This window comes from Neomonachus schauinslandi, chromosome 10 (assembly GCF_002201575.2).
Source record: "Neomonachus schauinslandi chromosome 10, ASM220157v2, whole genome shotgun sequence".
In the NCBI taxonomy this organism is placed as follows: Eukaryota; Metazoa; Chordata; class Mammalia; order Carnivora; family Phocidae; genus Neomonachus; species Neomonachus schauinslandi.
The window spans coordinates 125,936,487-125,959,477 of record NC_058412.1 but is presented as its reverse complement, the minus strand read 5'-3'; the positions used below and the strand labels follow the sequence as shown (position 1 = coordinate 125,959,477).

The 22,991-nt window shown below is 52.3% G+C and overlaps 1 protein-coding gene across 1 annotated transcript in view; it reads left to right on the top strand.

The window, feature by feature from the left end:
- PREX1 (phosphatidylinositol-3,4,5-trisphosphate dependent Rac exchange factor 1) overlaps positions 1-22,991 on the top strand; it is a 175,534-nt gene that overhangs the window by 59,564 nt on the left and 92,979 nt on the right. Inside the window, exons 2-3 of the mRNA XM_044919013.1 lie at positions 13,779-13,850; positions 17,357-17,479. Coding sequence (XP_044774948.1) covers positions 13,779-13,850; positions 17,357-17,479 — 195 coding nt within the window. The remainder of the gene's footprint in view (positions 1-13,778; positions 13,851-17,356; positions 17,480-22,991) is intronic.

Genomic DNA, 22,991 nt, shown 5'->3' with positions numbered 1-22,991 from the left:
CTTTCCCCACCGCCCCCCCCCTGGGGCTTTGGGGGTTTTCCCCGCGCCGCCCCCCCCCCCCCCCCCCCCCCCGCCAATACGGGCCCCTGATCAGCATAGGCTGCTGCTGACAATAAGGGCTGACGCCCGTTTTGTGTTTTCTAGTGCACTTCATCTCAGCTCAAGGTGGGCACTGTGTGTGTGTGTGTAGCAGCTTAGTGGGGTATCATTCATGTACCGTATGATTTACCCACCTGAAGTGTGCAATACAGTGGTTTTTAGTGTATTCACAGAGGCGTGCAACCATCACCACCATCTAATTTAAGGACATCTTCAGCAGCCCCCCAGAAGAAACTCCATACCCGTCAGCATTCAGTTACTGTATTTGTATCCCCATTTCACAGGGAGAGAAACTGAGACAACAGAGAGGCTGCCCAGGGTCACGTGGCCAGTAAATGACAGAGCCAGGATCACACCCACATACTGGCTCTAGGAACGTTTTCTTCACTCTGATGTAATGCAGTGGTTCTCAACTGGGAGACATTTTGTCCCCTAGGGGAAATTGGGCAATGTTTGGGGGCATTTCTTGTCGTCACAACCGAGAGCGGCCTTTGTTACGTTATTTTGCAGGCAGAGGGCAGGGATGCTGCCAAACATCCTACTGTACACAGGACACCCCCACAACAATGAATTATCTGTTCAAATATCAGCAGTGCTAAGGTTGAGAAGCCCTGCCATAATCCCACTCCGATGAGCCCATTCTTCAGGAAAAAACGCTGAGGGGCCCAAAGGAGGGGGAGAAGTTGGGGTCAGGATAGGAAGGATCTCAGACCATGTTGCAGGTCTAGGGGACAAGAACAAGGGGAGAGAAATTCCCAACAGTGTAGAAAAGACTTAGCAGGAATGAGATCTGTGTTCCATTAGTGATGTCTGCCCTGGATGAGGGTGTGGGGACAGTGGGCTGTCAGTTGCCAGGCCTGCATCTAGGACTGAGATCTCACAAGCAAATGCTCCGGGGGCCAAGTAGGAAGATGAGTATAAGCAGCAGGTTGGGTAGTGGGAAGCAGTAGCGCCGGCACCGGATAGAGATGGGAGCCGTCATGCTGGGGCCCTGTGGGCATTTGAGATGTGGTCAGCTTTTCCAGAAGAAGCTAGGAACTGGGATTTTAATGGGAAATCTGGTATTCAGACCTAGGCCTGAATTTTCTCAAAGCCCACTGCTGGTCAGACGAAACATGCCTATGGGTCACCAGTTTGAGAGTGAGTCTTAGCTTGATAGCATGCAGGGGGCCCTGCCTGAGTCCTTGTTGAAAGAATGGCAGGTTGTTGGTGAGTTCAGGGAAGATCACAGGTCAGGCCCCAGCCCCGGGGTTGGGCTGAGGGGGTCCTGTGTGGGGAAAAGTGTTGGCTTCCCCTCTGTTGACCCCCCTCCCCTTATTATTGCATCAGCTTGTTCACAACAGGTTGTAGCAACTTGGTTTTTGCTTCATCTTCAACTTCCTCCATGGTCAGGGATGAAGTGGGGCTGGGTGAGAACTGGACACCTTTTTTCAGGGCCTAGGAACTAGGTTGGGCGTAGGGCGAGTCTTTTCTAGGTGATTGATGATTCATCAACTAAACACGTATGGTCTGTCACGTGGCAGGCCCAGTCCTGGGCTCTGGGGTACAGTGGTCCCCGGACAGACAAACATCATTGCCTTCCTGGAACTGACAGTCTGGTGCACTAGATGAACAATAGGCTGATAAACGGACATGCATAATATTCACAGTGACAGGTGCTATGGAGAACACAGGACAGGAGCAGGGACAGATATTTTAGTTAGGATGGTCTTGGAAGGACTGAATGTGCCTCAGGGCCTTTGCACTGACAGTTCTCTCTACCTCGAATGCCTTTCCATCAGATATCTGCAAAGCTGCTACTGCACCTCAGTCCCCGAGTATCTATCTCCTCAAATGCCATCTCATCGGAGAGATTTTCCCGGACCGTGTCTGTGAAATAGCTCCCCCACCCCATCCCTCTGTGTTTCCTGATCGGGCTTTATTGTTGCTCCTAGCACTCATCCGTCACTGCTCTCACATTTTAAAATCCGTGTGTGATTGGTCTTGCCACTGCTCCACGAGGGCGGATTTACTCAGTCACTGATACGTCATTGGCTCCCAGCACAGGACCTGCCCAGTATATAGTAGGTGTGTAGTAAGTGTTGAGTAAATGGGTGGCTGCAGGAACGAGGGAACGCGCCCGGGGCAGGGTCACGTCCTGTGTGTCTGCAGGGCCCAGTTACGTGCCCGGCGCACACAGGCCCGGGTAATGCTGGTTGGCCTGGAGAAGACTTGGTGGTGGCTTTCTCCCCCGAGAACATAATCATCCCCAGGGTCCTGCTTCCTTTCGTGGCCCAGCCCCGCTCCCCCGGCCCAGAACCCCGGCCGCTTCTTCCAGGTTCTTCCAGGAAGCCTTTGTAGTTGACAGAGTTTTTAGCTGCATCATCTTGCTTAAACCTCAACTGCCTCTTTTTTCAAACAAGGACGTAGAGTCAGAGAAGGAGGGTGACTCACTGAGGCCGTGTGGTTGGCAGTCGATGGGGCAGGATGGCGAGGTGTGCCGTTAGTGACGAGGTTGTGACGGCACCCTACAGTTTATAAAGCCTTCCCTCTTTCTCACTCCAGGAGACTTGGAAGCAGGCAGGCAATCACAGAACTGTTTTTATGAAAAAAACAACTATCCTAAGCATTCCTCAGCCACCTCCTCGGACTTCAGCCCCGACTCCCTTCAAGATGTTGCCGATCACCGACGTATTTCAGTGTTTTAGCAACCAGGGAGGCCGTCCTGGTGTGGACTGGGGAATGTCAGTCTGGCCTGGAGGGCCCTCTGTTAACCAGCCAGTGTGCCTTCCTTCTTCAAAGGCTTCCCTCCTGCGGACAGGGCCGTTCCAGGTGTTTCCTCCCCTCCTCAGCAAGGCCCTCGACCCTCTTTCTTTTGGAGGCTCCATGGTGGCCCCCCAGCCAGACTCGCCACTCAACCCTGCAGTCCTGTGCCTGGTGGCTTCGTCTGGCCAGCAGAGCTGCAGGGCCCACCGGAAGTGCCAGGGAATGACCATGCCCTGCCCCCTGCCCTCCAGGCAGGACCGGTATATAAATGCCCCAGCTCCCTTGCTGCCTCCCTGCCCTGGGGTCGCTCCCTGGCTCTCAGAGGGCCTCAGAGGGCTGGAGCCCCCTTCGCCCACCCTGGCCCCTTGCTTGCTCTTATGCCCTATACTGGCTGCCCTCCCTGTCCAGGCCCACTTCTCCCCACCCCTGCCTGTGTTTGCTGGAGCACCTCCCAGATTGACTACTTGCAGTCAAATCCTTGTCCCGGCCGGCGTCTGCTTCTGGGGGCCCAGCCTCATAAGACTCCCATGATGGCCAGCCTGCTAAAATATGCCCACAGTCCATGCCCTCTGTGCCAGCTGTATGCGCAGCTCCAGGTGGAGCTGCTTGGTGCTTGACATGGTGATGTAGGTTGTGCTTGGTAGACATTTAAATCAAGATTTATTCATTTGACGACACAGTTTTCTTTTTGTATTTGGAGCCAATACTCGGATTTTTTAAAGGTCTCCAGTGTTTTGTTTTTTAAAGATTTTACTTATTTATTTGAGAGAGGGAGACAGCATGAGAGAGAGTGTGAACATGAGCAGGGGGAAGGGCAGAGGGGGAGGGAGCAGCAGACTCCCTGCTGAGCGGGGAGCCTGATGCGGGGCTCGATCCCAGGACCCCAGCATCATGACCCGAGCTGAAAGCAGACGCTTAACCCACGGAGCCACCCAGGCGCCCCAAGGATTCCAGTGTTTCTGACGGTCCGAGAATCAGTGCCTAGAGGCCACGGGGAAGGGGCCTACTTTTGATTAATATGGAATTTTAAAAATGCCTGCCCCTTCCATGGTCATTTATTGAGCACTTACTGGGCACCTCTTGTGAGCCTGGTGCTGAGCTGGATCCCTGGGGGCTCTCAGCATGGGGGTGGAGGGAGACACAGAGTTGCATTTAATCCTTATGTGAGCACCTTGCAAGGTGAGGCCCTGTTACCCAGGCACAGAGCCTGGCCAGCTGACTCTAGAGCCCCCATGTGCTGATTTATGCCCTGGTTTCCTTTTCCCTAAAATGGGGATACTCACAGCACACCTTGTAGGATTGTTCTCAAGGACAAACAAGCTGGTCATCGGGTACTTGCGAACCCACTTACTCCCCCGTGCCAGGCAACAGTCTAGGCTTAGGGGTGAATGCTGTGTGAACAGCCACTTCTTTCCTGGTGTAGATGTGGCAGGCAGTAAATGAGTGACAAGCAAGGAAATGGATACGTGTAGGTGGAGGTGAGTGCTGTAGGGCAGAAAAAGATGGCTAAGATAGAGTGAATAGAGGGGAAGGATGGGCTTCTGCTGTAAGTGGGGTGGTGGGAGAAGGCCTCTCAGAAGTGACATTTGATTCTAGATGGGAATGAATTGAGTGAGGAAGGGGCCCTGCAGATATCTGGAGACAGTCTTCTAGACAAAGGGAACAGCAAGTGCAAAGGCCCTGAGGTGGGATGGTGCTTGGTATGTTCATGGAACAGTATGGAGGCCTCAACTGTAGCTTATTTTTAGTACTTATAAGAAGATATTTGTCAAAGATATAGTATGATGTAACATTATTTGTGCTGTTTTATGTAATGACACAAATTTTATATACATATGCAGAATTTATAACGTTCTCTATGAGCTGTGACGTGAAGAAAAAAGTGTGAAGTTGCGGAAGGAATGTTATTTTCTCCCAGTCCTATCTGGTATATCTGTGACTGAATATGTAACTGACTGTGACATCTCAAATCTGCAATTTGGGTATTTTGGGATAGTTGTTCTGGGCAGTGGCTTTCTGCTCCTGGCACGGGCCCCCCCAAAAAGGGGCGAGAATGGAGTGCAGGAGGTTTTGCTCTCAGCCTGGGTGGTGGCAGGGGCTGTGGATGAGGGAAGGTCTCTCTCTCCCGTGGGCTGTGGGAGTGCCAGGCCAGCTCGTCGGGGGCTGGCCGAGATGGGCACCTTCCTGGGGGGCCTTGTGGCTTCCAGAGTCAACACAGAGGAGGAGGGGTGGGCAGCTCAGAGGCTCAGGGCAGAAGGAAAGCCTTCTCATCTCATACTTGCCTGGTTCCTGCTCTCTGCCGGCGGGCACTGCCCCGTCCACATGGCAACACACGCCGTTCAGGAGGAGAATGCCGACTAGCCTCCTTGATGCTGAAGAAGTGATAACTTGGGTGGGCAGGAGGGCCTGGTTTGTTTAACAACCTCTCCTGTCCAAAAAGAAAAAAAAAGGAAAAAACATACATTTATGCTAGAGAATGACTTGTGATTTGAAAGTGGCATGCTCATTTTGGAAACGTGGGAAAAAACAGAAATGAAGAAAGAAGAAAATTAAAATGACTTGTAATTCCACTCTCAGAATTAGGTTCCACGGCTAGCGATAAAACCCAAATAAGAGTGCCTTCAATGAGACGGAAGTTTTCTTTCTTACTGAATTATTATAGGCAGCCCGGGGCAGATACACTGAGGAACGTAAGCTTCTCTGTTGCTGCTCCATCTTCTTCAGTATGGTTTCCACTTCATGGTACAAGGTGGCTGCTTGACCTCCAGGCATCACATTGGTTATCCAATCAGTAGGAAGGAGGTATAGCTGAAAAGAATCCCCACCTGTTCTTCCCATCCCCGGGGATACCTCCAAGATGTCGTACATGGTACGTGTACTTACAGCCCCTAGCCCAAACTTAGTCACACGGCCATACCTAGCTGTAAAGGAAGCTGGGAAATAGTTTTTATTCTAAAATCTTGGATTCTATTTCTAAAGGAAAAGGTGAGACCAGATATTGGGGGACAGCTAGTAATCTCAGCCATATTCTCACACAGTTTAGGTTCTTTCCTTCCACACTTCTTTTTTCTGTGCCTATGTAGAGATGATTTATTTAACCAAAAATGAGATTATATTTTATGTATTCTGTAACTTGTCCCCCGCCCCCCCACCATTAGGGATCCATCAGTAGCCTTTGTCCATACCATGAAGTGGACTTCTGAAAAACCATTTCTAGCATGATCATCCTTTGTGGAGATGGACAATTTATTTAACTAAACCCCAAGTGATAGAATTATAAATCAGTGAAGTTATATCTCGATGTCATGTGTGAGATTTATTTTTCACCGTGGCATAAATGCCCAGAACTTGCACGGATAGAGCATAGGACTTGGGCATTCGAAGGAGTTAGTGGGCCTTTGAGGGGTCTCCCCAAACTCTGGCCTGTGCTGGGAGCAGGCCATGCAACCCCCACTCTGCTGCTGATATTACTATTTTATTGTTACTGCTTGGACTCGAGGGCCCTGCTCTTCTGTGACACGCTGCTTCCCTGGACACCCGGCCACCCAGACCATGTGGGAGGATGGGCCCCCCCTTTCTCTGTCCTTGCTGTAGTCTGGGGCTTCCCTGCCCCCCAGCTGCCCTCACTCCTGACCGGTCCCCTGGCCCTCTCCGGTTTCACCGTATGTCTGGTGAGGTCACCCTAGCCACAGCAGGGATGTCCTTGGGGGCAGCTGAGCCCACCCACCCCCCTCAGTGATCAGGTTGCTGGCATCAGTCTCAGAGAGTGACTTCGAGGCCTCTTTCTATCCTTTTTCTCTCCAGGGAGAGATTTGTCCTCCCCAGGCTGTGGCTGCAGGTTCCAGACAGATGGCAGCTCCCCAGAGACACTCCGAAGGACAGCTGCTACCTGTTTTATGCTCACGTGGTTTGTTGTCTGCAGTTACTCACTGAGGATGTGTGTGTGTGTGGAGGGGTAGGCCGAGGACTCATCACCAGACCAAACTGCCTGGGTTCGAGGCCCAGTTCTGCCACTCGCTAGCTGGGTGGCTTTGGGTAAGCTCTTCACTGCACTGGGCCTCAGTTCCATCCTCTGTAAAATGGGCACAGCCATAATAGGACCTTCCTGCTATGATTACCTGAGGATTAAAATGCTTAGCGCAGCACCTGGCTCATAATAGGGCCCCAAGATGTAAAGGATGGTAATAACAAACAGTAGTAAATGTTTTATTATTACTATTATTATTATTACTGTTATTATTCCAGTACTCCCAATTCTGTACCGGTTACTTCTGGAGCCTCTTCTGGGCCCCCCTTCCTCAGTTTCTCTCCCCGTCCCACCCCTCCTCCACACCTTTGTTGAGCACCTGCTGTGGGCTAAGGAGCCGGCAGTGAATGAAACCGCCTTCTGCCCTGAGACCGCTCCCACTCTGCGGGGGCGATGCTTCCAGACAGTGAGGTACACACATAACTCCGTCGATGAGGCCACTGCCGACAGTGATCAATTCTGGGAAGGGTGACAGGGTTCGGATGGCTGTGGGGAGTGTGGCAAGACCCTCCTTTCTCTGGGTCTAAGAGGAGACCTCCCTGAGGGGAATGTCTGGGAAGAAAGCTCCCTAGGCCCAGAGAAACCACCACAGAGGTCTGGGCGGGGACAGGCTCGCTGTGTTCCCGGGACAAAAGGAGACCAGCTCCTGTAGCTGAGCGAGGGGTGGGAGGAGCCCTCATCCTGCAGCGTCTTATCTTTCTGGGTTTTAGTAAGCGCCTCTTCTAAGGCATGGGTTACTCTCCCTTGGCGCTACTGACATTTGGGGCCAGATACATCTCTGTGGGGCCCGTCCCGGGCCTTGCAGGATGGTTAGCAGCATCCGTGATCTCTACGCAGTAGCACTCCCCTCCCTGTGGTGACAACCCCAGGAACCTGCAGACACTGTCCTCTCTTCCGGAAGGCACGATTACCTCTGAGTTGGGAACCACTACTCCAAGGCAAGGTGGGGCAGGTGTGAGCCCGCCGTTAGGACACCTGGTTCTTTTTTTTTTTTTTTTTAAGATTCTATTTATTTATTTGACAGAGAGAGGCACCAGCGAGAGAGGGAACACAAGCAGAGGGAGTGGGAGAGGGAGAAGCAGGCGTCCCGCGGAGCAGGGAGCCCGATGCGGGGCTCGATCCCAGGACCCTGGGATCATGACCTGAGCTGAAGGCAGACGCTTAATGACTGAGCCACCCAGGAGCCCCAGGATACCTGGTTCTGATCTGTGTTTTATCACTAACCTTTTGCTTGACCTCAGATGAGTGCCTCTCGTGCTCCCCGGTTTCCTCCGTGCAGTAGGAGCTCTCTGGAGATGGCAAACACACAGCCCTACTAGCCCCGCCATTGCCATAGCTGTGGTGGAAATCACTAATCAATCATGTTGTGTCTGGGAGCCCTGGAGACACTTGGGCCCAATGAGCAGCCTCTGTGGTCCCGTCTGAGCAGCAAGCGGGAGTCACACAGTCCTGGGCTCAGGTTTGGCTCTGTTGACTTCTGGCTAGATGACTTCCTTTAGGTTACTCACCCTCTGGGCCTCAGTTTTTCTTATCTGTAGAATGGGACCAAAATACCTACCCCGAAAGCTGATTGTGGGGTTCAAAATGAACTCATGATGGGACCATGTGAGTCTCAGCACATGTTTGTTACATGAAAGAATGAGAGCACGTGGATCTTGTCCCAGGTGTGGAGTCGTGGGGACTCTCATCCGCTGCTGGTTGGAGTGTATGTGGGTGCGATCATGTCAGAGCTGTTTGGCGTTAACTTGGCGTTAGTCAAGTTGAACATGTCTCTAACATCTGGCCAACCATTCCACACCTGGTATACATCTGGAGGGACTTGCGTGCTTGTACCTCAGGAGATCTAGGTGTACATTTGGAGGATCTGGAGCACCTGGGCCCCATGGACCTGCTACTCATTGTAGCATTGTTAATCGGAAGGACATTTGAAACAACCTAAACTTCTGCCTCATGATCGTGGGTGCTATACTTTTAAGTATTCAGCAACAAAGTGAACAACTTGAGATCTTAGTGTGGGTGGGGTGCCCAGAAGCAGATCCAGAGACTGATTCAGCGGGGAGGAGTTTCTTTGGGAGGAAGCACCAAGGGACCACCAATAGCCAAGTGAGGGATTGAGGTAGGGGATGGAAGGTGGGACGGAAGGTGGCCACGCAAGGTGTGTCGTCAAGCAGGTTGCCACTGTGGGCCACTGGGGAAGCGGCATGGGTCACATGCCTCAGGCTTCTCATCTGTCTGCCTGGCCTGCCCTGCTCTGGGAGGGGGCCCTTAGGCTCCGAGATGGGGGGCTGGCAGCTGGAAGGGGTGCTGGCGTGCACCCCAGGGGTAAGGACTGAGGGACGTGGGTGGGGTCCGGGTGACAGGTGCTGCCAGGCACGCGTAACAATGTGGATGAATGTGGAAGTAAACACGCAGAACAGTGTTCTTTATTGCTTGTCTGTACACATGTGCATGGTAAGTGGGCACCATATCCAGGACAGGGGCGGGGGTGCCTTGCGGGAGGGCAGGTGCTTAGGTGGGTCACCTCTTTCTGTGGTGATTCATTTCTTCTTGTTCTTCACTGAGGTTTGATATTCACACGGTACACGGATTAAGTACACCCCGAGGAGGCTTTGCATATGCATTGGCCTGTGTAACCACTGCTCAGATCAAGTAATAGAACATTCCCAGCACCACCCAGGGCTCCCTCGTGCCCCTTCCCAGTCTGCACCTCCCCCAGATTTGATGAATTTCTTTTAGAGAATGGTTTAAAGCAAATTTGGGATAATGCTAAGATTTGCCAACGCTGAGTTTGTGGGTGTTGGTTGGGTTTTTCTCTGTCCTTTTCTAAATCCTTTACGTATTCCATCATCATCATCACCAAAAGCAGAGGGGGGACTTGGGCAGGTGTGGGGGCAGGCAGCACCGACCGACAGAGATTGCGGGGCCAAAGCAGAGTCTCAGGCAGCCCTGGGAATCCTGAGAATGGCCTCATCTCTAAGGGAGGGTCCCAAGACAGAGCTGCTTTTGGCCGAGCGTTCCAGAGCTGTCAAGGCTTGGACCCGGAGTCGCCCCGGAGGGTCGTTCTAACCATGCCGCCTGCACGGAGGGTATTGGCACTGCCTGGAAAAGCCGGTCGTGCCTTGGGCCGTGCAAGGGCCGGGCCCAGAGCCCCTGCCTACCCATTCTTTCCGGGTCACGAGCTGCCCATTGTGCCCATCATGCCGGCCTGTTTGCGGCTCCTCTGTGGGTGGCCCGAGCCTGTCATTGTCCCAGGACAATAGCGGTGGCTTTGCTCGCTTGAGGAAACCAGGACAGGAAGCCCCGATCTAGGCCAGCACTCCCAGCTTCCTGCTGTCCCCAGCGGTGCTGGGCCTAGCGGGCCTTTGTCTCCCTCCTGATCAGGAGGCTGGCGGCCGGCCTTCCCGGCAGTGCCACTGCCCAGCTGAGGTATCCTCCAGGAGCTCCTGTCCCCTGGCCCCGTGGCCCTTTAAAAGGAAAGGTCAGCAGGCTTCCAGCAGGCTCCGGCTATGTGCCAGGCACTACTGTAGGCCCTGGGGGTATAGCTGGGAAGAGAGGCAAGCCCCCTGCCTGCATGGAGCTTCCATTCACTTTATCCTATTACATTCTGAAAGGTAGGGCGGTATTGCTATGATCCCCCTATTTGGGAATCGTAAACTGAGATTCAGAGAGGCTAATGCATTTTCCTGAGGTTACACAGCAGGAAAGAGGAGGATCTCTGGTTTAAACACAAACTGTCAGTTTTTCCAAACCTGGCCTTTATTGTTGGATTGGGGTAAAGGTTTCATTCCAACCATGCTCCCTTCTTATCTTGGCTGATGTAGATTGCCTAACCTCACTCTTTTCTTTTCTCTTTTTTTTTTTTTTTAAAGATTTATTTATTTGACAGAGAGAGAGACACACAGCAAGAGAGGGAACACAAGCAGGGGGAGTGGGAGAGGGAGAAGCAGGCTTCCCGTGGAGCAGGGAGCCCGATGTGGGGCTCGACCCCAGGACCCTGGGATCATGACCTGGGCCGAAGGCAGACGCTTAACAACTGAGCCACCCAGGCGCCCCTAACCTCACTCTTTTCATCTGTCAAATGGACTTTTAATGCAAGATGGGAAGGTGGGGAGTGTATGAAGACAAGGAGGGCTTCCTGGAGGAGGTGACATTTGAACTAAGGCCTGAAGGATGAGAAGGATGGCGGAGCTGGGGAGAATACCCTGCTAGTAAGAGCAGCACGTGCGGAGGTCCTGAGGCAAGAATGTCTCCTGGCAGATGGAAGAAATAGAATGATGGTGGGGCTGAAGATTGTTGAGGTGTGGAGTGATGTAGTGCTGGAAGGTGTGGTGAGAGATTAACTAGGACAAGATCATGGGGGGCTTTATGGGCTGCGGAAGGATTCTTTGTTGTTGTTGTTGTTTTGTTTCGTTTTTGTTTTTAAGCATAGTTGGAAGCCATGGAGAATTTTAAGCTGTGGATTGACAGGATCTGATTTACATATTTAATAGGATTCCTCTGGTTGTGTGTGGAGAAAGGACTTTGGGGGCAATGAGGGGGAACAGGGAGGAGGTGATTGCATTAGTCTAGGCAGGAGGAGATGGTGCCTTGGACTGGGGCAAGGGTGGCCATGGAGGTGGAGGGAAGAGGTTGGATTTTTTTTTTTTTAAAGATACATTTATTTATTTGAGAGAGACAGAGAGACAGAGAGGGTGCATGCTCAAGCAGGGGGAAGGGCAGAGGGAGAGTGAGAATCTTCAGGCAGATTCCCCGCCCAGCGTGGAGCCTGACGTGGGGCTTGATCCCATGACCATGAGATCATGACCTGAGCAGAAACCAAGAGTCGGATGCCCAACTCACTGAGCCACCCAGGCGCCCCCAAGGTTGGATTTTTAATACCTGTTGAAGGTGAAGCTGATAGAATTTGCTGATGGATAGAAGTGGGGTGCCAGAGAAAGAGGGGCATGGAGGGTGACTGGGACAACTGGGGGGTTTTGGCTGGAGCCGCCGGCAGCCAGCGGTGCCAGGTGGTGTGGGTTGGGAGGGGGGATCAGGAACTAGGTTTTGGATGCCCCTCGGCATCCAGGTGGAATATGTGGAGTCTTCAGGGGAGAAGTCCAGGCTGGGGACTTAAACATGGGCTGAGGGGACTGGTGGGGATGGCTGTGCCTGGCTCTGTGTCCTCGGCTTTCCTCCCCATGACCCACTGTGTGAGGCACCAGCGCACCGCCTCCTAGGAGAGCCGAGTCTGCGGTGGCCGGCGCCCCGCGACAGCCACCGACATCGCTTGGGTGATGGAAAAGGATCTGACAGTCGTCTGTGGAAGGCCAGCCTCCTCTTGGCCTGCCTGCCCCTGCTTTCCTCCATCCTGGGCTGTCCCCTCTGCCTCCCCGCCACTCAGAGATCTCCCCAGACAAGCATGGGCACGGGAGACACACTCTTAATTAACCAGCAGCCGGGCTCTGTGGTGGGGACAGCGTGCAGATCCCCATCGCTGTAATCAGCTGTGGCAGGGAGGGCAGCCCATGGGCCACCGCAGCTCCTCGTGGCCCTGTGGCCGTGACAGGCCCGTGAAGTCATTTTCACAGGGGATGTCCTAGAGCTGATGCCAGGTCAGCTTGGGTCCAGGTCCTCAAGTGGGGGCAGACCAGTCAGAGTTTGCTGTGTGGGACAGGCCTCAGTCTCCCTCGGGTGCGTCTCCCCCCCGCCTCCCCGCCATGTTCTTGTCAGTAGATTTTCCGCTGCCTGCTCCGTCCCACCCACACAAGGGCCAGGCCACCATCATTTGTCATTTCTCAGCTCAGCTGCACCCCTCCATTCTGGTGCCCCCGCTGTCATGCTCGACCCCTAAAATCCAGTTCCTCACAAAAACCACCAATATTTTGCCAATATTTAAAAACTGGGAGACTTTGCTTAAAAAAAAAAACAACTTAATCTCTGGCTTCTATTGAAAAAATCCCGGAACATCTGGTGGTACTGGACCCGCCGGCTTCGCACCTGACCGCACTTGGAGGGGAGAAGCAGCCATCCCCCTTGGGTGGGACGTGTTTGCCAGCTCCCCATGGTCCCCAGCACCCCCCTCCCTTCATCGTTATCTGTCACATTGCAGAGGACAGAGATGACTTCTCTGTTCTGAGCCCCTGAGAAAAGTGGCAGGACAGCTGGGGTCCGTCCATACAGCAGGATCCTGGGCAGCTGTGAAAAAGAATGAAGATGCTCCCCGTGAAGGAAAGGAAGGATCTCTAAACAGGATTAAGTGGGAAAAGCAGGTGCCGCATGTCCTGGGTATGCTGCTATTTTTTTGGTGTGTAAAAAAGGGGAAAAATAAGAATACGTGTGCGTGTGTGTGTATGTGTATAAGTATATAGATCCCCGTTTGTTAGTTTTGCATGAAGATTCTCTGGAAGGTTACCCAAGACACTAGTAGCTGTGGTTCCCCTGGGAGGTGGGGAGGGGCTAGATACCCTGGGGCCGGGGGTGTAGGAGAGAGGCTCTTCGTATTTTTGACTCTTTATATTTTTGACTTTTGAACCATTTGAATGTGTTGTTATTTAGAAGTTAAATTTTTGGAAAAGGGCGGGGCAAAGAAGGGAAATGAATTACGGCCTGGGAGAGACCTGTGGGTGAGGAAGCAGATGGGAGTGTGTCTCCCTGAGGGTAAGAAGGCTTTGCCATGTTCCCTGCACAGGGCCTGGGGTGCAAGACTTGCTCAGTAAACATTTGTTGACCGGATGGGGGTGAGGGGTATTCCAGTGTGTTTAATGCAGAAGCTAGGTAGGTTTTTCCTTATTCCCTGCCCACGTCCCTGGACCATGGTGCCTCCTGTGTCCATCCTAGGTGGCATTGGAACTTGTGGCCCTCCTTTTTGGGCCATCCCCAGGAGATCAGAGGCCTGGATGCTCACCTCTCCTTGCTTCTCTTCCTCTAGGCATTCCTGCATCGCATCCGGCAGAACGTGGCGGACTCAGTCGAGAAGGGCCTCACCGAGGAGAACGTCAAGGTGCGGACTGCTGGCTAGCCCCTTTGCAGACTGTCCTTGCTCCTCCAGGGGCGAGGCTCAGAGGGCAGAGTGGGAGGCGCACCCACCCTGTTGGCCGCTGGCTTTGCCTTCCCACAGCTTGCTCCCTGCAGCCCCTGGGGGCTCTGTGCTTGGCGGACGTCAGGAGGACTCAGCCAACTCAAGGCTGTGTCTCCTTGCTCACCACGGCCATCCTGGCTTCCAGCCTTCTCTGTGCCAGACCCCCTGGCGTGGAGCCAGTGGAAAATCCCTTCCCAAGCGCCCCTGGGAGCCTTGGCACCTCCAGCTGCCCTCTTGGCAGCCCTGGCCTGTGCCCCTGCACTGGGCAGTGAGTGTCGAGGCAGAGCGGTTGAGTAATTGGGTCCGGTCTTTGCCTTGGCTGTGGCTCTGGGGAGTTTCGGGAGGACGTCAATAGGCCCTCTGTGTGCATGGCGGAGGCCCCTGCACTCCCCGGGCCTGGCTTTCTAGCGTGACCTCACTCTCTGGGAAGCTGCCTTTAGTTCTTGGGGCTCCGTGGTCCTGGTCCAAGGGGAGAGCAGGGGGCAGCGTGGGGTGGGTGTCAGAAATGCCTGACTTGTATAGCACACGAAGGACTTGGTCCAACAGGATGTTCTCCCCACATGTCTCGGTTAGTCTGGACAGGAACCTTACAGTGGATAATCCTGAGTCTAGTTTTTTGGGTAAGAAAGCTAAGGCTTTAGATGTAAAGAGACCCGCTCAGGTCTCACTGCCTGGCTGGTGGTCCCTGACAGCGCTGGGATTTAAGTATTTTATGCATGCATGTATTCTTCGTTCAGCAAATACTTACTGAGGACCTGCTGTTTATTTATTATGTGTATTTCTCACAATTTGTTTCTTTACTGCAATTTAAAAATTATTAGAATTTTGAATTGTAACTCATTATAGTTTTTTAAAAATTCCTTTTTTAATGAGCTAGGACTCCTTTTTTAATGAGTAAAGGGTGCATCCTAAGTGTCAAACGTGAAGCAGTTTCACATATGAACATGCCTATGAACACAACCGCAATGAAGATGGAGCATTTCCTGCCCCCGCGGGCTCCTCTGTGTCCCCCTCCCCGTAAATGCCCACTCCCCAAAGATGAACCACTGATTAGTTTTGCCTGTTTGTGAATTGTTTATAAAAGTGAGCTCTTTCACATCTAGTGCCTTTTGCTCACTGGTATGTGTGTGAGATTTGCCCACGTTGTTATGTGTGGCTATGATTCAGTCTCTTTAATTCCTGGGTCGTAATCCATAGTACAAATGTCCCATAATTTACCATCCGTTCTCCTGTCGACGGATATTTGAGTTATTTCCAATTCTGGGCTTTTATGACCATTCTTATATATGCCTTTCAGTGGACACAGGCTCTCATTTCTTTTGGGAGACAGATATTTATTTTGAAATTTTGCAGCCGTCCATTGAAGGAGATACGGCAGTAGATCTATCCTGTCTGTCTTTAACATAAGCCGATTTAACCATGTGAACTGGAAAGGGTGAGAGAGAGAAACATTACCAGATAGTGCAGGTGGTTCTTCCAGCCACCTCCCTGATGAGTGTCCCCCAGGGGGAGGCAGAGGTGGAGGACACTCCTGGCTCTTTCACAGAGCAGCCTTGGAGGAATGGTCTCCACCCCTCTGCCTTCCCTGCCCACCCTCAGGCCATCTCCCTCTGCTGACTCATTCCAAAGGTTCGTGGGGTTGGTCTTCATTCCTTGAGGTCTTCGACTCAGATGTCACCTTCTCAGAGTGACTATCCCTGGCCCTCTACCTGGCCCTGGGACTCTCTTCCTGTTTTACTTTTGTCTTTAGTACTTCTGATCCCCCAGAACACTCTGTTTTAGTTCTTTGTTGTCTGTCCCCATACATTAGAATGTCACCTCCGTGGAGGCATGCACTTGTTTGTTCCCTGCTGTATCCCCCTGGGCCTCTAACTGTGCTTGGCACACAGCAGGTGCTCAGTCAGTATTTGCTGAAGGAATGAACGAGATAGAAACCCTAGAGGGAACCAGAAACCTGTATAACACTGGGTTACCCCTGCTGCAAGCCCCAGTGGGATGGGTCGGGGGAGGGATTCCATTGTATTGTGTTCTAGTTTTTGAACCATGTGGGTACCTTCTTCAAAATTAAATAAAAAAAATGCACCTCTTTTTTAAAAGAGAAGGAGAAAAGAATTTATGCAGTTCAAAAGGACCTTAAGTAAGTAAATGAAAGTCTTCCTAGTTCTCTTTCCCAGAGATCCCTGCAGTTACCAGCTTGACTCTACATTCAGATAGTCTCTGCTTTTGCCTGCCTAGAGAGGAATGGACTTTTTTTTTTTTTTTAAATTTAAATTTAAATTTATTTTGCTTGGCACCATGATTTTTCCCCCTCACTTAATAATGTATATTCAGAATCATTCCTGGATTCCATATCCATATATACAGAGCTGCAGGTTCTTTTTATAGGCTGCATAGTATTCTGGCATGTGGAATTTATTTAATTATAACCAGTCCAGTTTATTTAACTATTTGATGACTCCCCCTTTGGACATTTGCCTTTTTCCCCAGTTTTTTTTGCTTTTGCAAATAAGGCTGTCGTATGTCCTCGTCTATCCACCAGGCTCTTCACATTGGCATTATTAACACTTCGGGCTGGATAATTCTTTGCTGTGGGGGCTGTCTGTGTATTGTAAGGTGTTTAATAGCATCCCTAGCCTCTACCTAGGAGATGCTGGTAGCATCCTTCCCCACCATTTGTGATGACCACAGATGTCCCTAGACATTGGCAGATGTCCCTTGGGGGACATAATTGTCCCTGTTTGGAGACCACTGATTGACGGGCTGAATTCTAAAATGTAGAATTGCTGGGTCAGATTGCATGTGCATTTCAAACTGTAGATTCATATGGGGAAAAAGGCCCTCATATTACATATTGTGCAAGTTTACACAGCATATTTTGGACATCTTTCCCTACCGTATTTTCTTCTGCCACATCATTTAATAGGTGCGTGGAAGTACCCTCGTTGTTTTAAAAATCAGCCTTATGATTGGACATGCTGGTTGTCTAGCCATGATGAAAACTGTGATGAATGTCTTAATATAAAATTCTCTGCATGCTGAGTGTGAACTTCAGTTCTGCTGCTTCCTGGGCTACGTGACCTTGAGAATGTTAATATACTTTGCGTCCCTGCTCTTCATCTATAAATGGGGAATGACAGTAGTCTCTACCTCATGGGGTTACAGTGAGCATTAGGTGCCATAAATGCACATAAAGTTCTTAGCACAGGATTAGGCATTAATCCCGCGTAATAAACGTTGGCCATATTTTGTTTTAGCATTACTTTTATTAGGGGGAAACTGGCTCCAGTGTATCAGAGTGCCTGTTGCATCATTATATCCTCATCCGCACTGGGGGTTATGGTTTTTTTTGTTTTGTTTTGTTTTTGCTTGATTTTGCTCTCCCCCTATGCCTTGATTAACGTGATCCTTGGGCCTCCCTTTCCCCATAGGTCCTGTTCTCGAACATCGAAGACATCTTGGAAGTTCATAAGGATTTCTTGGCAGCCTTGGAGTACTGTTTACATCCTGAGCCTCAGTCTCAGCATGAACTTGGGAATGTTTTCTTAAAATTCGTGAGTACAATGCCCCAGCCCCTGTCGGAGGCTGTGGCTTTGGGGAAGTGGGCTTCTTCCCCAGCTCCCCCAGGCAGACCTGTCTGGGACATGGAGTGGCAGGTGGCAGACAGGCCCAGCCTCTGCCCCCAGGAGCAATGGGAAGCAGTGTGGGCCCAGCAGATTCGTGGTATTTTTAGTGGGCTCTCCCTCCCCTCAGTGCCACGGACAGTGTGGCTTCTTGCTGAATGGCTGTGTCCTGGGGTTCCCCTGACCTCCTGGTCTGGCAGGGCCCTTCTGCTGCAGAATGACCAACAGGGGTAGCCACTGCCAAGAGGGTGGCCTTGGGTCAGACAGACCTGGGGGCGAGTCCCGGCTTGGCCAGCCCCTCACCCATGGGGGTATCTTAGGGTCCCACTTCAGCTGCTGGTCAGAGAGGCTGAGGCTTTTCATAATAGCCTCTGTCTTCCTGCAGGATTGCCACGTTGCTTGGAATAGTGAGGGAATGGCTGAGGAAGGAAGGGAGATGTGGGCCCCCTAAAACCCAGCCACTAACTGCCGAGTTCATCGCAAACTGGCACAAACATTCTCTTTGTGCTGGGCACTGTTTGACATGCTTTACGTATTTTCATTCATTAAAACTTCAGAACAGCCTTCAACAGTGTGTACTATGATTGTTCTCACTTTGGAAGTAGGGGAACTGAGACCCAGAGAGGGTGAGTCCTAATGCAAGATTATACAGCCAGTGAGGGAGCCACTGTAATCTGGCCCCAGGGCTTATATTTTTCACCATCTTAGATGATAAGTCTCCTGAAATACGCATTAAACACCTACTGTGTGCCAGGCACTGTACTTGGCCCTGACGATGCTGCCCTGTATAGGACGGGTTTGTTCCTGCTGCCCTGAGGCTCATAGGCTGGAGAAATGGAGGAGGCCATTTCAGATGGTGACATGGGCTGTGAAGAATATAAAATACAGATGTGGCAAGCAGTGACTCTGCTCGAGGATGTTTGAAAGTGGGAAGTCAGGGACAGGGTTGCTAGAGTGAGTGAACAAGAGCACCCAGGACATCTGAGTACATTTGGTAAACGACAGATAATTTTTTAGCATAAGTATGTCTCATGCACTATTTGGGACGTACTTATACTAAGAAATGATTTGTTGTTCATCTGAAAGTTTGAACTCAACTCGGCGTCGTGTTTTATCTGGCAACCCTGGTCAGGGCAGGCCTCTGGACCTGGTGAAATGGGATGATCTTGGGGAGGGACATTCCAGAGGGAGAGACGAGCAAGGGCAGCGGCGCCAGACTGGGAACAGGCAGGTGCCTGGGAGGAAGGCAGGCAGCCCGGTGTGGCTGGAGCCGAGTGAGTGACGGAGGGAGTGCAGGGACGCCATGGGGGCAGATCCCACAGGGATCTTATTCTAAGACTTGTAGGTTTTTAGCAGGGAGGTCATACGGTCTGCATATCCCGAGCTGTGTGAATAGGCGGACGATAAGTTGGGGAAACCCTTGCAAAAGTGAGACCTGGAGCTCATGCTCCTGTCCGCGCTGGAGGTGATGTCTACATGGCTAGCTCCATCCCTTCTCTGAGTCTCAGTGTTTTGGGTGTGAAGTGAGTGGTTTGGGGCAGATGGCCTCCGTGGAGCATGTGTTGCCCCCTGGGTAGCTGTGGACAGCAGCCGTCACCTCTGACAATCCTGGAGCCCTCCCCGGGGTCTTGCCCCTCTTCCCCAGCTGTCCCCAGTGGGCGGGCACCTGCGTACTTCTCCCGCTTTGCAGCCCAAACCCACAGCCACATGTTCCCCACCCTCCACATCTGTGTTGTGCACAGCTGCTTGTCCGTTTCTTCTTGGCACAGCAATCAAAGCCCCATGTGGGGCCCCTAGGAGGAAATAGAACGCTTGGGCTCTTAGCTGGCAAAAGCAGCATTTCCATGTCTGTGGGGTCCCAGGCCTGGGACACAGCGGGGATTGGGCTCAATGAAAGGACAGGGGGGTGATGGAGCGGGGCATGGTTTTGAGGAGGGGGTATTGCCATTTGCTAAATTTAAGCTCTCCTAGCCTCAAGCCTTTGGTCCCCTGACCTTTTCGCAAGCTGAAGGAGAGGAGGACATTGCAGAGCGCACCCGGGAAGGGGCTCGGGATGAGGAATGACAAACCTGCAGCGATCTCATCACTCACTTACTCCCCTCTCCTGCAGCCATGGCAGACATTGCTAATCAGTCACAGCATTCTGCCTCTGGGCTCCCCAGGGGGAGCTCCAGAATTCTTCTCACCAGTGTTCCAGCCAGTGCTCCTCATCGATTAGGGTCGGCATGTGAGAATAAACAGATTTGCCTCTGCGTTCTGGTCCAACCTCTTCATCGTACAGATGGAGATGGACAGGGAGACCCTGTCACCTCACCAGGCTTGGGTCCAACTTTTCATTGTCTTCCCCCTTTCAGAGTGTGCATTTATTAGGACTGTCTTCATTGCAAGTGACAAAACCACCAATTCAAATAGGCTTAAACAAACAAACAAAAGACTTTATGACTCATACAAATGAAATATTCCTGTGACTGGGCTTTAGGCATAGCTGGATCCAGGGCCCCATATGGTGTTTGCAGGACTTGGTCTGTATCTTTGGGCTCTAATTTCCTTTGTGTTGGCTTCATTCTTGAGGGGTGGGGGGTGTATGCCTCACAGGGTGGCAGAGGTGGCCCTCAACGGTTTCAGGCTGACACTCTCCCAGCTTGCAGTGACAGTTCAAAGGGAGCTTCTCTTCACAGTAATTCCAGCATGAGTCTTTGAGGGCTGTCCTTGGCCCAGCTTGGGTCACATGGCCACTGCTGCCAGGACAGGCAGCTCTCTGATTGGTTTGGCCTGGGTCCTATGCTCACTTTGGTGCCTGGGAGTGGAGCTGGGTCAGTGGGCTCCGAGTGGAGGAGGTAGTTCCCAGGGGAAAACTTGGGGGCCATGACCGGCACGGGGGGAATGGCTGCTGGGTGGGTAAAACAAGACATGGTCCAGCCAAGAGCCGAGGCTGTAGTTATGGTAGACCAGGGTCGTCTGGAAGAAGCACGGGGCCGGTGTGAGGCCTGTTGGGCCCCTCTCAGTTCCTCCTTGTGCTTTCTTGCTTTCATTCACGATGCCTGCTCGCTGCCGGGGACTCCAGTCCCCACTGGGACTACACCAGTGACCCCAGCAGATGCAAAGGCCGCCCCCATGGAGCTCACAATGCGGGTGGGGGGTGGTGGAGAGGGGCGAGATGGACAGTGCACAGCTGAGGAGTAAGACGTACCGGGGGTCAGGGCCTACCGTATTTCCCAGATTCTGTCCAGTCCCTTTCCCTGGTGGCCTGTTCTAAACCTGCGAACCCACTCAGCTCCCTTCCTCCCCACTCTGCCTGCCCCTTTTCCCACCATCAGAACCTACCCACCCACTGCCCCACCCTGTCATAGACCCGTTCACCGTGGGATAACGAATCTGTTTAAGTCCTAATAGTGGTAGTAATAGCAGCCCAGATAACAACAGCAACAATACTAGCTGATACTTAGTGAGCCCTTGCTGCGTTCCATTTTCAGCACTTAACAGTGTATTCACGTGATAATCCTCACAACCACCTGATGGTGGAGAGACCACTGTTGTCTGTACTTTATGGACAAGAATGCAGGGGCTCCGAAACCTGACATACCTTGCCCAAGGCCACAGAGCTGGCAGCCTGGGGAGCCGGACTCTGTACCTGGCTGGAGAACTTGCACTTGGACTTACAAGGTTGATGCTGATAGGCCCATGGAGGCTCTGTTGGCTTATCTATAAACAGGACTGATAGCAGGGTCTGTGGGCCCCGGGAAAGTTAAGGCTCTGCAGAGCAGAGCAGTACCCCCCCCCCACCCCCCTAAAGCTACTTGCATACGGTTGGGACCTCCTGCTGTCATTCCTGTGCCTGCACTGGGAGCCCAGCCCTGCTGTAGGGCCCTGTAGACCTTCTCTGCAGGAGCAGGCTCCAGGCAGGCCGCTTCCTGTCACCTTCACCCAGAAAGGCCCTTCCTTCTCTGCAGCCCACTTCACCATGGTCTGCAGCGGAGGCCTGGCACCACGTACGTCTGGCAGCACCCCCGTTCACATCTTTTTTCCTTGCTTGGGTGAACCCCTGCACAGACTTCTCCTGACCAGTCTCCACTGGCCTTGATGGTCCCCTGGGCTCATTGGAGATAGTAGGAACAGAAAGAGTTCTGTGTGGGCAGTGTGGGGGATGCTGGGGTCTCCCCCTTCCCCTTCCCTGTGTATCTGCAGACACTGGGTGAGGCAGACAGTCGTCGGTGACTCGGGGCGTGTTTCTGTGCACGTGCTGACATTGGTCGTGGTGTCTGGAGCACCTTGCTTGTGTGTTGTGATATTTCAGAGCATTTGGCCGCTCCTTGGAGTACGCGTCAGGTTTGTTCGTCCTGGGTCATTGTGACGTTGTTGGTTTTGGTATTTTTCTCTATTGATTCATGATTATTGGCTGTGTGTGTAGCCAATACTTTTAGAGGCTTTTGAAATATTCTCTGGAGTCCATTGTGTCTGCAGCACTGTCCTCCTCATTCCGCATATGGATTATTTAAGCCACTAGCTGCTCAAGTCGTGGGGGGCTGTCGTTATGTCTGTTTTGTAGATGAGGGAACCGAGGCAGAGAGAGGTGAAGCACCCTGCCCAAGTTCCCCCGCTACTCAGGGAGCACGAGCCTGGGCTTCCGACCCAGGTGGTCTGGTTCTAGAGTCACTCTGAGCTTTTCATCATTATCTGCAGTTCCCCTCTGAGCTTAGTTTGTGGATTTGTGGCTTGCGATTCGTCCCCCTTTGGCCTTCTCCGCCCGTCCCCATCTTTTGCCATGACCTGGAGCGAGGGGTTCTGAGAGGTCGAGTCCTGGTGCTGCCACTTGACCAGGCGTGAGCCCTCGGGCCCATGGCTTGTCCTCAGTTTTCCCATGTGCCACTGGGGCATATAGAGTCATTACCTGTCAGGTCACTGTGAGGAGTGGATGAATGGCCCCCGCATTCCAAGAGAGCAGTGTGTGACAGTGACTCAGTGCTCAGCACACACGCGGTGTTGGCCATCGGCTCTGGCTGTGGGCCCTTCACTGTTGAGAGTGTCTGCCCAGGTTGTGCACCCACAGCCCCCAGCACTGAGCCGGGGCGGGCTGGGGCGGCTTATTGATTCTGAAACCCATTCTGCCTCCTCTCTGGTTTGCTCTTTCCTACAGCCACCCAGTGGCAGGATGACTGGGGGTTTGTTTAGAGACAAGATGAGTTGCTTGCTTTGCAGACCCACCTCTTCCTTCCTTAGCTTCTTGGGATCTTCTGCCCAACCCCCAGCCCAAGGTCAAGGCCCGTCAGCCCATCCTGTCCAGTGGCCTTACCCAGGACATCCTTGTTTAGGGTTGGCAGGTTGGGAGGTGGTGTTCTGTGAGCCTTTTGGAGCCGAGAATGTTCAGTGCAGAGCTTCCTGCTAGTCCCGGAAGCCCTGGCTGATGGTTAGAGACCTGGAGACCCACAGGTGACCTCCAGATTGG